The 14444-nt window shown below is 44.6% G+C and overlaps 1 protein-coding gene across 2 annotated transcripts in view; it reads right to left on the minus strand.

Moving 5' to 3' along the window:
• Window positions 1-4301: 4301 nt before the first annotated feature.
• Window positions 4302-14444, minus strand: part of shisa10.1 (shisa family member 10, tandem duplicate 1) — an 89303-nt gene continuing 79160 nt past the window's right edge. For both annotated transcript variants that reach the window (XM_080181892.1, XM_080181902.1), the window contains 2 exons: window positions 11264-11500; window positions 4302-6743 (listed from right to left, as the gene is read on the minus strand). In XM_080181892.1, coding sequence (XP_080038018.1) covers window positions 6580-6743; window positions 11264-11500 — 401 coding nt within the window. In that variant the 3' untranslated portion in view covers window positions 4302-6579. The remainder of the gene's footprint in view (window positions 6744-11263; window positions 11501-14444) is intronic.

Below are 14444 nucleotides of genomic sequence, written 5' to 3' on the forward strand. Positions count from 1 at the left end.
AGCATTCTTCAATATGAAAAAAAAGCACTAGCAAATAAATACAATGGAGACAAATTCACAACACCAAACAGATCTTTGGTGCACTGGTGAGTTTTGTGACAGGTTTAGTACCAATCCCAGGCACAAGGCTTTAGATCCAAAATAGAAATTCCAGGTTTCAGAGTTCATCAAACAATATTTGTCTTCACCTGAATGGCAGTTCCGGCAGCTACTGAGTTGAGATTAGCTCATTCATGCCTCTCCTTGAAACACAAAAAAATAGAAGCAGGACTAGGCCATTCAGCTCTTTGAGCCTCCTCTGCCATTCACTTTGATCATGGCTGATCATTAAATTCAATAACCTTTCCTCCCTTCCATATTCCTTGACCCCTTTAGCCCCAAGAGCTGTATCTAATTTCCTTTTGAAATCACACAAGTGTTTTGGTTTCAACTACTTTCAAACATCTACCACCTTCTGGGTGAAGAAATTTCTCCTCACCTCAGTCCTAAAAGGTTTACCCCTTATCCTCGAACTATGATCCCTAGTCCTGGACTCCTTCACCATCAGGAACATTCTTTCTGAATCTACCTTGTCTAACCCTGTTAGAATTTTATTAAAATGTTCTATTAGAAAATGTTGAAAACTTGAGATTGATTGCATTCCCAGGTATATATATTAGTACTTTAAACAAATTTAAACTATATTGTGTCTTTATTTCCTGAAGCAAAGGTGTCTTTTCAAGATAATGTTTCATTGCCCATAGCAACCAGGGAGGACTGACCACATCAAAGTCCCAGAAGTGCGTAGGTGTCTCATCTACAGAAACAAGAAGCCCCATCCATCAGTTCACAGAAGTTGTAATAGAGTAAGTGCTTCAATTACATAAAGAGAAATGTTTTCCAATTCTTCCATAGCCTCAACCCAATACATCCCTCCGCCATCTCTTCTGAGAACTCTGCGTCCCTCCAATTCTAAACTGGTGGCCATGCCGTCACTTGATTAGACCTCAAGCTCTGGAATTCACTACCAAAGCTACTCTGTCTCACTTTCATCCTTTAAGACGTTCCTTGAAACCTAACTCTGTAATCAAGCTTTTGATCGTTTCCTTATGGAAACCCATCTGGTTCACTAATGTCCCTTAGGGAAGGAAATCTGCCATCCTTACCTGGTCTGGTCTACATGTGACTCCAGAGCCACAGCAATGTGGTTGAGTCTCAACTGCCCTCCAAGGACAACTAGGGATGGGCAATAAATGTTGGCCAGCCAGCGATGCCCATGTCCCACAAATGAATTTTAAAAAGTATCTTGGCTGCAAATTTGATGCTGCTTTTGTGAAGATCCATAGTATGTCCTGCCACCAGTTCCATAGAAGTGCAGCTGTATAATGTAAATTGTATGTTTGAGTCATGCACTAATAATGAAAACCATGGCTGTCTATCAATCCATTCTGTTGTCCTGTGCACCTACAAAACGATGAAAATTAACACTTCCATCTTTCTAGGTTTTTTCCAACTAAGGAGACTTGGTTGGACAAGTCAGTTGGAAAACCAATTTTTGATATTTGGGAAGCTGGCTCTGAATTCAATGCAGGCCAACTCAACCAAAGAATTCCATCTGACATTGTTTAAAGTTTTAAAAGGATGATACTACCAAAGAAAGTAAGCACAAACTATGATCAGATTCTAGCCATGAATGGAGTTCATGGACATGGTCACCAATAGAAGGTAGCTGCTTTCTGCTTGAAGAGTGGCCTCATATGTGGAGTCGATAGGAGAAAAATTTCACAAAGGATTGCATTTTGGTTGATTACCCTCTGGTTGCTGCCAATGCTGGAGTTGGATTCATGATAGGACTAATAGTGGCCAACAATATTTTGTTATTCTAATGAAAGGTCAGGACCTGAAATATCACCTCTGTTTCTCTCTACTGCCTGGTCTGTTGGGCACCGCCATTTACAACGCAAAAGTTCCAGCATCCACTGGATCTTGCTTTTACTTTCCCTTATTCAATATTTGGTTCTTTGATGAACCAGTTACAGCAAGATTCCATTTTCGGTGGGGCATACCTACAGCACAAATTGAACACAACTTGGGAGGGTGGCACAGTGGCACAGCAGTTAGCACTGTTATCTTACAGTGCCAGGGACTCAGGTTCCATTCTTGCGTCTGGTGACTGTCTATATGGAGTTTGCACATTTCCCCATGTCTGCGTGGGTTTTCTCTGGGAGCTCTGGTTTCCTCCCACACTCGAGATGTGCAGGTTAGATGGACTGGCCATAATCAAAGTCCTGTGTTACAGGAATATGTTTAGATTTATTTATTAGTATCACAAGTAGGATTATATTAACACTGCAATGAAGATATTGTGAAAAACACCTAGTCGCCACACTCCGGCGCCTGTTTGGGTACACTGAGGCAGAATTTAGCATGGCCAAGGCACCTAACCAGCATGTCTTTCAGACTGTGGGAGCAAACTGGAGCACCAGGAGGAAATCCACGCAGACACTGAGAGAATGTGCAAACTCCACAAAATGACCCAGTGATAGTCTCTCGATTGGTGGATTGTGTGGTCGATCCCAAACCACTCATGCTGTCCTCAGAGGAATCTTCAGGGCTTCCCTCTGAGGTGTCGTCCAAGGTGTCCTGGGGAGTTTCTTCATGAGCAGCAGTGGGGGGGCTCCGAGACCCGAAGGGCCTGGTGCACCAGGGTCCAGGACTGTAACGAAGAACACACATTAGGGGAAGGGAGGGAAAGCAGTCTGGGCAGCATAGCACTTACTTCAAAGAAGACTTCGGAAGAGGGTTAAGCTGATGCTCATTTGCATGCCGGATGTTGCCCTGGCTGTCAGTTACAAGTCTAGGTGTTGATTCTCCCCCTGCCAGCTCCAGGGCATGCTGCTCACAGACTGTCAATTGCTGCAGCTCAGGCACACCACCACCAGTCTGTGCCCTCTCTTGCTGGTTGTGTTTTTCTTCTGATACGGGAGGACTGAAAGCATGGATATATTGTTGTGTTTGGGGGTCAATGTGTGCCTGAGTTTTGGAGCTTGCGTTGGCCGTTTTGGGGGAGAAAGGGGTTGGATACAGTTCTTGGAGAGATGGGGGACTGTAGTTCAGGTATCTGAGTATAGCTTGACATTGTTAGTCCAGCACATGTGCAGGTTTCAGAATGGGATACACACTCACTCTTGCTGCCTGAAGAAGGTCATTCAGTTTCTTCTGACACTGTTCCTTGGACTGAGGTGTCAAGGTCATGGCACCTTCCCCCACCATGCCTTTGTGGTGCAACCCCTTGGGCAATGACCTTGAGTGGGGAAGAGCAGCTGATGCTTCTCCTCCATTGCGTCCGTCAGAGGGGCCTGCTCAGCCTGGCAGAACCTCAGGGCAGGTTTCTTTCCAGCCATCTTCCTGGCGTGACTGACTGTGTGTCCATTTTTGCAGCTTATGTACAGCTCTGGCGTGTTAGGGGAGTGCAGGTGCAGTTAGTTTGGGCCAGTCATGCTCTCGCCAGCTGTGCCGCCTTTACTGTACAATAGGCAACACAGTGGTTAGCACTGCTGCTTCACAGTTCCAGGGACCTGGGGTTCGATTCCCGGCTTGGGTCACTGTCAGTGTGGAGTTTGCACATTCTCCTTGTGTCTGCGTGAATTTCCTCCGGGTGCTCCGGTTTCCTCCCACAGTGCAAAAACGTGTGGGTTAGATTGATTGGCTACGCTAAAATTGCCCCTTAGTGTCCTGAGATGCATAGGTGACAGGGATTAGTGGGTAAAATATATAGGGATATGGGGATTGTGGTCAGTGCAGACTCGATGGGCTGAATGAGCAGGGGAAGAAGCTGTTCTTGAATATGTGAACTCAGACTCTTGTATCTTTTTCCTGACGGAATAAAGCGCAAGAGAGAATGTCCTGAGTGTGTGGCGTCCTTAATTATGCTGGCTGCTTTGCTGAGGCAGCAGGAAGTGTAGACAGAGTCGATAGATGGGGAGGCTGGTTTGCATGATGGTCTGGGCTACGTACGAACTTTTGTAGTACCTTGCGGTCTTGGACAGAGCAGGAGCCAAACCAAGCTGTGATACAACCAGAAAGGATGCTTTCTGTGATGCACGTGTAAAAGTTGGTGAGACTCGTAGCTGACATGCCAAATTTCCCTAATCTTCTGAGAAAGTAGAAAATGTTAGAGTGGGAGAGCAAGAAGCTTAATACCAAGCTCCCAGGCTCCTAACTTAAAAGGACAAATCAATACAACATCGCGTTTACACTTGTTTGTGCTTGTTTAAATGGAAGGTTAAGTTACAGCTTTGAAACAATAGATAAAACAGAAATACCTTGACAGAACATGCTGATTTTATTGTACTATACAATTATGATACATGACAACGTTAAAATATTGTTCAAACAATATTGCAGCATCGGAATTATACTGATTGCCCTGATAATGTACAAACCTCAATGCAACAACATTTCAAACAAAAAGTCCTTAGGCAATGGCTACAAAGTAATGATATAGCACAATGATAGAAGTGTGTTCATCCTCTGCTGGGATTTTCTAGTCCCCTTGTGGTGGGACCCGCTGAGGAAGATTTGGCAGCTTAAAATAAAAATCCATTGACTTTCCAGAAGGACTGGATGATCCTGGTGGCAGGCGAGGCTGGAAAACCCCACCCCCTGTCTCTGGGAGAGTTTGATGGGTGGATAGGGTGGTTGAGGAAGGTGATTAAAAGCGACTGAGGAAATTGTCGGTACACCTGCCGCTCTCAGCAGATTTCAACTCTTTTTAAAAACACTATTCCACTTTTATTTGCTCCCAAGATGCACAGGGTGCTTGAAACAGTTGCATTGACCTTTGCGGAGCTACACATTAACACTTTAAAAAAAACTTCAAACACTGCTCGAAGCAGAGCTGTTTTACATTGTGGCCGAGATCCCACGTCTTTGTTCGCAGCTGGGGATTTCCATTGTGTCGCTGAATAGTAAGAATGCCAAATTTTCTGCTCTCACCCTCAATGGGTCCAACATGGACGAGACTGGAGAACCCCCCACCTTGCTTCTTTCCCTCTGTCCCTGTGCAGAAACAACAAAGCTGTGGCAGGTGACATAGACGCAGCAGAGTGGAGTCTGCGCCTGATCACTTTTGAGTTTATTTATTAGTGTCACAAGCAAGCTTATGTTAACACTGCAATGAAGTTACTGTGAAAATCTCCTAGTCGCCTGTTCAATTTTGCATGACCAATGCGCCTAACCAGCACGTCTTTCGGACGGTGGGAGGAAACCGGAGCCTCCAGAGGAACGCAACGCAGACACAGGGAGAACGTGCGGACACTGCACAGACAGTGACCCAAGCTAGGAATCGTCCCTGGCACTGTGAGACAGTAGTGTTAACTACTGTGCCATTGTGTCACCCTTCCCACCCGCCCACAAACAGGGCTGCGCACAAGCCTGCTTAACTTTACTTTCAGGAATTGGTAAAAAGTGTTTGGATCCTTCAGCCTGGGCACAAACTCCAAAAGCCTGAGATTCGAACAACAGAAATTCCTTGTAAGGAACCGCTCTTCTGCTGAGTCACCAACCAGAAGATTGCCAGGCAAGGGGGGAGAGAGAGAAAGGGTAAGGATGGATTTACAAAAGAAAAATGGAAATCCACAAATGGTTAGCCTCCCCTTTTTGCCAATTCTTTTTAAATAGGAGTTGTCAGGAAGAAATCTCAGGAAGAAGTGATCAGAGACTATCTAAAGTTTTAAAGTTTATTTATTAATATTGGAAGTAGGCGTACATTAACACTACAATGAAGTTACTGTGAAAATCCCCTAGTTGTCACATTCTGGTGTCTGTTTGGGTACACTGAGGGAGAGTTTAGCATGGCCAATGCACCTAACCAGCATGTCTTTCGAACTGTGGGAAGAAATTGGTGCACACAGAGGAAACCCACACAGACATGGAGAGAAGGTGTAGACTCCACACAGATAGTGACCCAAGCCGGGAATCGAACCCGGGTTCCTGGCGCTGTGAAGCAGCAGTGCTAACCACTGTGTCACCGTGTGCCGCCCCTCTACTACGCAGCTGTGATTTATCCCTGCCATCAGTTTATACACTAGAATCTCTTGAGATTCGAACAGGAAACACAAAATAATCCAAAACAAAATGCATTTTAACTTTCTGTTTTTAAAAAAATATGCAAAAGCAGCCACTACAAAAAGAAACTTCTTTAATGGCAAGTAGTGAAGCAGTAGCCTTCATAGAAGGGGAAATTAAGCAGATATCAAAACTCCCATTTTGCAGTGAAAGACAGCTTAAAGCAACCTTTTTTTTGTGAATATACAAAACAAACTTGTGCTACCTCTGGTTTGTCCAAAAAGGGTTAGAAAAATTAAGATTCCCGAGATAAAGTACATCTCACATCTCCTCAGGTCGAGGAAATGAAGTGGGGTAGGGTGGGAAAAAAAATAAACTCTTTTAAACACAAGTCATTTACAGTTTACTGCTGAACATGTTTGAAATGCTTACAAGATAATTCCTCTCCAGCCTACGCTTTGTACAAAATAGTAACAGGCTAAGATAAGATCAGTAAATGCACTTGACAATCGAATTGGTCCCACAGGTTAACTAGTGTGACTTGTCTGGAGTTCCGTACGCGGGATTGTACGGTGGCTGCGAGGCTGGATTGTACGGTGGTTGTGCAGCTGGATTGTACGGTGGCTGGGCCGCGGGATTGTACGGTGGCTGGACGGAATAGGATGGTTGTCCTGGATACGGTGCACTTGCTCCAGCTGAAACATAAAGGGAAGAGCGCATTAGTGCTGAATAATTAACCTCATTCATGTCCCTCCCTGTCAACATTACAACTGGGACTCAGGTCATTCGGTCCAACTAGTCATAGAATCCCTACAATACAGAAGGTGGCTGTTTAACCCATTGAGTATGCACTGACAATAATCCCATCCAGAGCCTCTCCCTATGAACCCACATCTTTACCCTGCCAATCCCCCCCGACACGAATGGTCAAATTTAGCATGGCCAATCAACCTAACTCACACATCACTGGAGTGTGGGAGGAAACCGGAGCACTTGGAGGAAACCCACACAAACATGGGGAGAACGTGCAAACTCCACACAGGCAGTGACCAGAGGCTGGAGGCAGCAGGGCTAACCACTGTGCCACCATGCCACTCTAACCTTGCTGCTGTTTATCCTCCTCATTTGGCTACCTTGTTCCTACATTCCTTCATTCCCTTTTCCTTGAACCCCAGATCTAACCTATTTTTTATAAGTAAACACAGGCCAGAATTCTTTGGCCATTCATGTCAGTGGGAATCTCTGGTCCTGCTGCAGTGAACAAAGATTTGGCTGAGCACCAAATCCTCCATTCCTGCTTGACGTGGTGGGGGGAGGGGGTGTGAACGGCAGAAAAAAATCTGGCTGTGCCTTCTACATTGATTATCAATTCCAGTCTCACAATCCTATAGAACTATATACTTTTCATCTCCTCCCAGACTACTGTCCTCAATATATTGCTTTGCTTTTGATGGGGGCATCATCATTGTTGCAACTGATTGGGGCATAGCCCCTTTAAGGGAATGGGTCATGTGACCAGGCATGTTGGGTGAGCTGGTTGGGAACCACCCTGAGTGGGCAGTCAACATTTGGAGTGTGGGGCGGATAGATTGAATCAAGATTTGAGTTCTCTGATGCCTGACTGTGGAGTGATTCTTGAGGAGACACCTCAGTACTAAGAGATATAACACTCATGTCCATTCTCAGTATTCAGGGTGAACTCGCCGCCCACCCCACTCCTACCAAGTGCAAGAGATGCCAGAGAACATTGGTTTTTCAGGCTGTCAACTTGTTGGGCCCTTTCAGGGTTTCAGGTTTTCATTAAATATTCTGCACTATTGTCATCTTATGGCCTTTTTTTCCCCACACTCAACTTTCTCAAGATGTCTTGCTACAAGAACAGTGACAGGCAGCAAGAATTTGTAGGGTGAAATAAACCCTCACAAATGTTCTAAAAGAAGTCCCAACCCAGAACCCTTCAAAATTGGAACATGCAGCAGTGATGGTCAGTACACCAGAGAGCAAGAGCAGCAATCAAACTGTTACTCCAACCTGATTTGTGAGAAAGGTTCCTAGTTATTTTACTGAACCAGTAATTCAAAAATCTGGACTAGCAATTTGGAAGGCATTAAGTTCAAATCCTACCATGGCAGTTTGAGAATTGGAATTGAGAAAGCTGCAAAGAAGAAGGTGACATCAATAAAAGTGACTACCAAGTTTTCAAATTGTCCTAAAGACCCAACAGATTCACACAAATGTCCTTTACAGGAGAAAATCCCTACCCCATAGCCGGTGTGGTCTATCTGTGATTCTCCTCCCACACCAATGTGGCTGATTCTCACTTACCCTCTGAGATAATCAAGTCAGTCATGTTCTTCTATTGAACTGCTATAAAGAATATACAGACTGCAGTGGTTCAAGATGGCGGCCCAATGACGCCTTTGTAGGCATGTTACAGATGGGTAATAAATGCTGAAGTGTCCAGTTGTAGGAATGAAATAGCCAAGTACCTCAATGTCCTGGTATTGACAGACAATGCGTTAAAGTCTCCTGGATAGAAGGAGTTCCCAGGCATGAACTCATCTAGTTACAAGCCTTAACCCAATCACTTGAACAGTCTGTGCCTGGGAATTCCCCCCTTCTTAGCAAGGGACCCACTGGTCAAATAATTGGAACAATGGGACCCTTGCTGAAAAGAGGGAAGTTCCCTGGCACAATCTGTTTAAATAACAAGGGAAACCACATTGGTAATGACTGTAATATGTCTTCAGAGGCAGAAGTCCCTTCACCAAAATCCCTTTATTTACAAACTCTAACAGCAGTACACAGAGTGCTATTAGTTAGCGGTCTACCTCTGGAGGTGTCAGAGGAACTGGCACTCCTTGTTAAATACAAGGCAAAGACTTCCTGATTGGCACATCAACTGAAGCTCAGTCAAGAAATTCATACTCTGATAGGCCAACCTTAATGGCCTGATTGAAGTCATTACAATGACCATGCTTCAATCACTGGGTGATTATTATGTGATGGGCCCACCCCTGCGGTTAAATCTTGCCTTTCTTTGCAAGAAGGTATCGAGCTGTCCGACGCTGATGAGAGAAAATCTGAGTGGATCCCTCCTTCCTCCCTCTCTGTCCAACCTGATGGTGACCACCGTGGGATGCCTCTGCTGCAGACAGGGGCTTCTTGGGAAAAAAATTAACCCTATTCTACTGTCTCCAGGAAGATGGCCAATTCAGTTCAACATCTTTAAATAAAACTCATGAGAGAAAGAGGAGCACCTCCAAAATCTTCCCAAAGTCATCAAACTCCAAAGACGTATACCCTTTTGATTTCTCCGGACTCCTGATTAATCTATCCTTTCCCATGCTGTAATCTATTTAGATGTGCTTGAGAACTTCAAGTGTGTGTGTCTGCATTGGAGTTGGAATGTTTTATTATTTTAGACAGACCGGATTTAACACAATGAAGCTAACTCCTTCCTATGTTAAACTCAAGAAAACCTACTCGATTGTCTCTTTGTGTGATCACAGCAAGTAAACAGTTAAATAGTCACTGAATTGGGTCTAGCTCACTGCTCAGAGAACCGGTGGGGAATGCCCGTCAGTGGGAGGTCCCATGTGGAATCCAGCACTCATGTGGTCACTGTCTGTCCCTAGTGGAGGAAGCCCCGCCCACAAGGGCAGACGGCCAATCACAAAGGCCACCAGCTGCCAGCAGCAGCAGTACATGGCAGCTGGTGGCAATAGATCCAGAATCAATGGGGGACACCAGACTATAGGTGAGTGACGGTAGGATGAGGATTGCAGTGGGGGGTGGATGGTTGCGGTTCAAAGGCAAGGCCTATGGGGCGGCTTCCAGCAAGCCTCATATCCTATCCCCTCTTCCACCACTGCTGAGATTCCTCATCAGGCAGAGAGTGAGAAGCCAGGCAGAGTTTTGGCTGAATTCTGAAGCTGAGGGGAAGAGTGGATGGTCTCCATCTGATCCTCGAGCCACCATGGAACTGTGCTCAGGGATAACGGGTGCCAACTGGTTCAGAAAGATACAGTTCAGCTTTCTGCCTCTTGTGAGTTTCCATTCATGTCTTTCCCTGTTTCAGCCTTGTGCGTGATCATTTCACTGCTGGTCAAGTGAACTCATCTCCTGCCATGCATTGTTGACCATAATAAATGACAGCCACCACAGCAGAGAGAAGGGCTTGTGATGCAAAGGTAGCGTCCCTACCTCCGAGCTCGAATTTCTGAGTTCAAATCCCACCCCAAGACTCGATAGGCAAAGAAGGTGCGCTTATAAACACAGGGCAAAAAAAATACAGTAAAATGTCTCACAACACTAGGTTAAAGTCCAACAGGTTTATTTGGAATCACAGGCTTTTATGATTCCAAATAAACCTGTTGGATTTTAACCCAGTGTTGTGAAACTTCTTACTGTGCCCACTCCAGTCCAACACTGGCATCTCCACATCAAAGAAAAATACAGCACTGGAACAGGACCTTCAGCCCTCCAAGCCCCTGCCAATCACAATGCCCTAACTGAACTAGAAAAACCTTCTGCCCTTACTTGATCCTTGTCCTTCTATCCTCTCCCTATTCGTGTACCCATCCAGATGCCTCTTAAATGCTGCTAAGTGTCTGCTTCCACCACCATAATACGGACAAACAGGTTGAATGTCAGCCTGTAAATCTCTCCAACATAGCTATAGCTGGCTGTAAGAGTAGGACAGACTCCTGGTCAGCTATGTTTGATGTGGACCCCTCAAGCTATAAGCCCCTGGTGACAGACTAGTGATCCCTTCCAGGAATAACTAGCTATGGAAAATGGACTTGGTGCACCACTGGGTGCGTGAAGAGAATTGGAATGGGAAACAACAGAGGCTGTGCTGCTTTTTGTGAGGAAATCAAGAGGCAGCGACCAGGAAGAGAAATAAAAGGAAGCACCAACTGTGCTGAAACCTGTCACACTGTGAGTACACTCACAACATACAAACATATACAAGTATCAACACTCGTGGAAGACAGAAAACAACATGACGCTTGTTTCTTCCTTCAGATTTATATGTTTGTACCAATCTATTAACAATCCAGCTTATTGAGTGTATTATATTTTAAATAAGTTCACAACATCATCACTACCCATAAAGTGCAGTGAAATTCTACTCCGGTGTACAAACCAGACACCTGCATCACAAAACTTGTATTTAATGAGTAACCTCTTGTACATTAGGCTTACTTACTTGCCACAGTATCTTGATATGAAGGTGGTTGACCAGAATATGGAGTTGGATATGGTGGTGGATAGGGGCTACTTGCAGGATAGGGACCACTTGCAGGATAGGGGCTTATAGCTGATGCTGGCTGCATTGGCATAGGAGTATATCCTTGGTATGGAACAAAACCTTGTGCTGGTACTTGTGGTTGCTGTGGATACGTAGACTGTACCACCGTAGTTGTAGTTGAACTTGTAACAACAGCTAGAGAGAATGACAGACAAAAATCATCAGTTAGTTCATTAACACTAAAGTTAAGCTTTTATTGTCAAATTTTAAAATTTCCCTGGAGAGTGGTGAAGAACACAGTGCTTTTGGGAGGAGTGCTTTACATTCAACATAAAGATACCTACGGGTGGGGCACAGAGTAATGTTAACTCAACCTAAAGTTGCAATCCCTCCTTTTCAATCTGCCACATTAGACAAAGCATTGCAAATAAGGTAGATCGAAAAGCGGCTTACAGAATCCACTATAATGAGTGGAATTGACTTGTTCATGTGTCTCCCCCTCACCAGCTTTTATTGGTCTAAATGGCAATTGGCACCTTCCTGCTTCTGGATGTCAGCCCTCACCTTGGGTCAATGTTTGGCGTGACCCTTATTCGAGTGACAGCTACACTTCAACCAAGTCTTGAGATATCTATCCAAGAGATGGTGATCTCACTTTGGGGCGGCATGTTGACACAGTGGTTAGCACTGCTGCCTCACAGCGTCAGGGACCTGGGTTCGATTCTGCTCTCAGGTGACTGTCTGTGTGGAGTTTGCACGTTCTTCCCGTGTCTGTGGGAGTTTCCTCCGGTTTCCTCCCACAGTCCGAAAGATATGCGGGTTAGGTGTATTGACCACGCTAAATTAACCCTAGTGTCGGTAAAAAAAACAGGGTAAATATATGGGGTTTTGAGAATAGGGCTGGGTGGGATTGTGGCTGGTGCAGACTCTATGGGCCGACTGGTCTCCTTCCGTACTGCAGGGATTCTATGATTCAAAACTCAGTGGCTGCCAGAACTGCCATTTGGCAGAAGGTTTGACCGCCTCAGCTGCTGAAAGAATGGTTAGGAGATGAGTAGGCAGCTACAGTTTCAGAGAATAGAGTGCCCTTTGGGGAAGGAAACCTGCTCTCTCTATCCAGTCTGGTCAAGGTTCATAGCCATGGACAAAGATTTGGTGGGAAGTGATTCTACAGTTCATGCACTAAATTTTAGCTGAATACAAGAGTAGAAATGGCACTGAAAACCTTTGGTATTAAAGAAGGGCACAGGTGAAACTGATAATCTTATGTCAATTTGAGCTAAACCCGTTGCTCCAAGCCAGAATCCCATGTGGACTAGATTTCAATCCAGTCACTGGAGGTCAGGGTGTTAAAGGATCATCGAACTCAAAGTGATTTATCCGAGTGTGGCTGCTCTGGTGAATGTCAATTGTCTGCATTGTTGATGAGCAATTGCGTCCATCCAGAGAACAAGAACTGTGATGCAATTAATTGCCTCTGGGATTAAGGAGCAGTTTACTACTGCAATGTGGTTAGTATACATTGTATGAACAAATACATTGATGTTCGAATGTGATCTTATAACCACTAAAAACAGGCGTGTTGTTAATAGTCATCTCAATTCTGAGGGAGATCACTGCCTAGAGTTCACTCCCATGTGTTCTATTTAATTCAATGCATGTCCAGTCGAGATGGTGAGTTCAGTTCTCGTTTCCCCTTGGTCATATTCAGTGGGTATACATCAGCGAGAGTGGGACATGATAGTTACTTATGATGAGTTCAAAGGTCACATTAGTAACTGCAAAGCGGTTAAGAAGTGTCCATTTTGAGTAAAACAACACCCACACTAGGGAATATGTGACAGAAAATGTAAAAAATATGTCTATGATGGAAGAAGAGTCAAACGGATCTGACTCTCTTTGTCTCTCCACAGATGCAGCCAGACCACTTTCCGGCTGTGCTCACCCCAAAATCAGAAAATCCCACCCGTGGACAATGGATCTTTACATGGACCGCCCTCCCGCCTGCTACAATTTCCTTGGCGCCAGGAGATGGGAAAATTCCAGTGGCTGAGTTTTTCCAGCATTTTCCAATTTTATTCGATTACCAAATTGCTGATTTAACAGTTTGGTTGGTAGGTTCACTTGTCAAGTTTATGGTGTTGCAATGACTTTTAGAGTCTCGGTAACAGAAAATAACCTTCTGGAGACTTCACATATTTACCAAGCAGATAAACCGAGATAAAAGAATGTCATCAGACTATCTGATTACATCATGTAAGTATACAAAATAAAATGTATGCACACCTTTCATTTTCTAAGCCACTGTTGTGGTTAGTGACTACAACAACATTTTAACACAACTTAAAATGTATACAGGGTTTTTAAAATCCATACCACCCCTTCCCCCACTCCCTCTTGAGTCAAACTTCCTTACAAGTAACCCTCCTTTCAAATAAAGTTTATTTATTAATTAGTGTCACAAGTAGTCTTATATTAACACTGCAATGAAGTTACTGTGACAACCCACTAGTTGCCACACTCCGGCACACAGAGGGAGAATTTAGCATGACCAATGCACCTAACCAGCAAGTCTTTCGGACTGTGGGAGGACCTGGAGGAAACCCATGCAGACACGGGGAGAATGTGCAGATTTTGCGCAGACCCTAATGTGGGTATCAAACCTGGGTCTCTGGCATTGTGAGGCAGCAGTGCTAACCACTGTGCCACTCTATTGTTTTATCAAGTAACCATTGTTTCTTGATAAGCTAGTATGCATAATTAATGCAAGTGCTTAGCTGCACTTTACGACTTAATACACATTTCTCTTATCAATTGCAACCTGCAGTACACTAGTCTGTACTCAACATTTATTCTAGAAGCCGTTTACTGGTGGGGCACAACTGTACTTCAGTGGTTTAATGAAATCTGCCGTCCCTTTTGTGCTGTGAATAAAGGAGAACCCCCAGCACCTCGTTGGGAAGATGATTGCCAGCTGAATGGACCCTAAAGGGGTTTATCGCTCTCCTAACCTACACTGTTGTCATAGCGGAGGTCTGTGTGGGTGCGTGGCAGATGTGTACATGAGTGTGTATAGGGGATGGTGGTGCTCCGCTGATGCACCCACTCCCAACATTTATTAATTTATTATTATCGCATG

This window comes from Carcharhinus amblyrhynchos, chromosome 3, assembly GCF_965287045.1.
Source record: "Carcharhinus amblyrhynchos chromosome 3, sCarAmb.v2.hapA, whole genome shotgun sequence".
Classification (NCBI taxonomy): domain Eukaryota; kingdom Metazoa; phylum Chordata; class Chondrichthyes; order Carcharhiniformes; family Carcharhinidae; genus Carcharhinus; species Carcharhinus amblyrhynchos.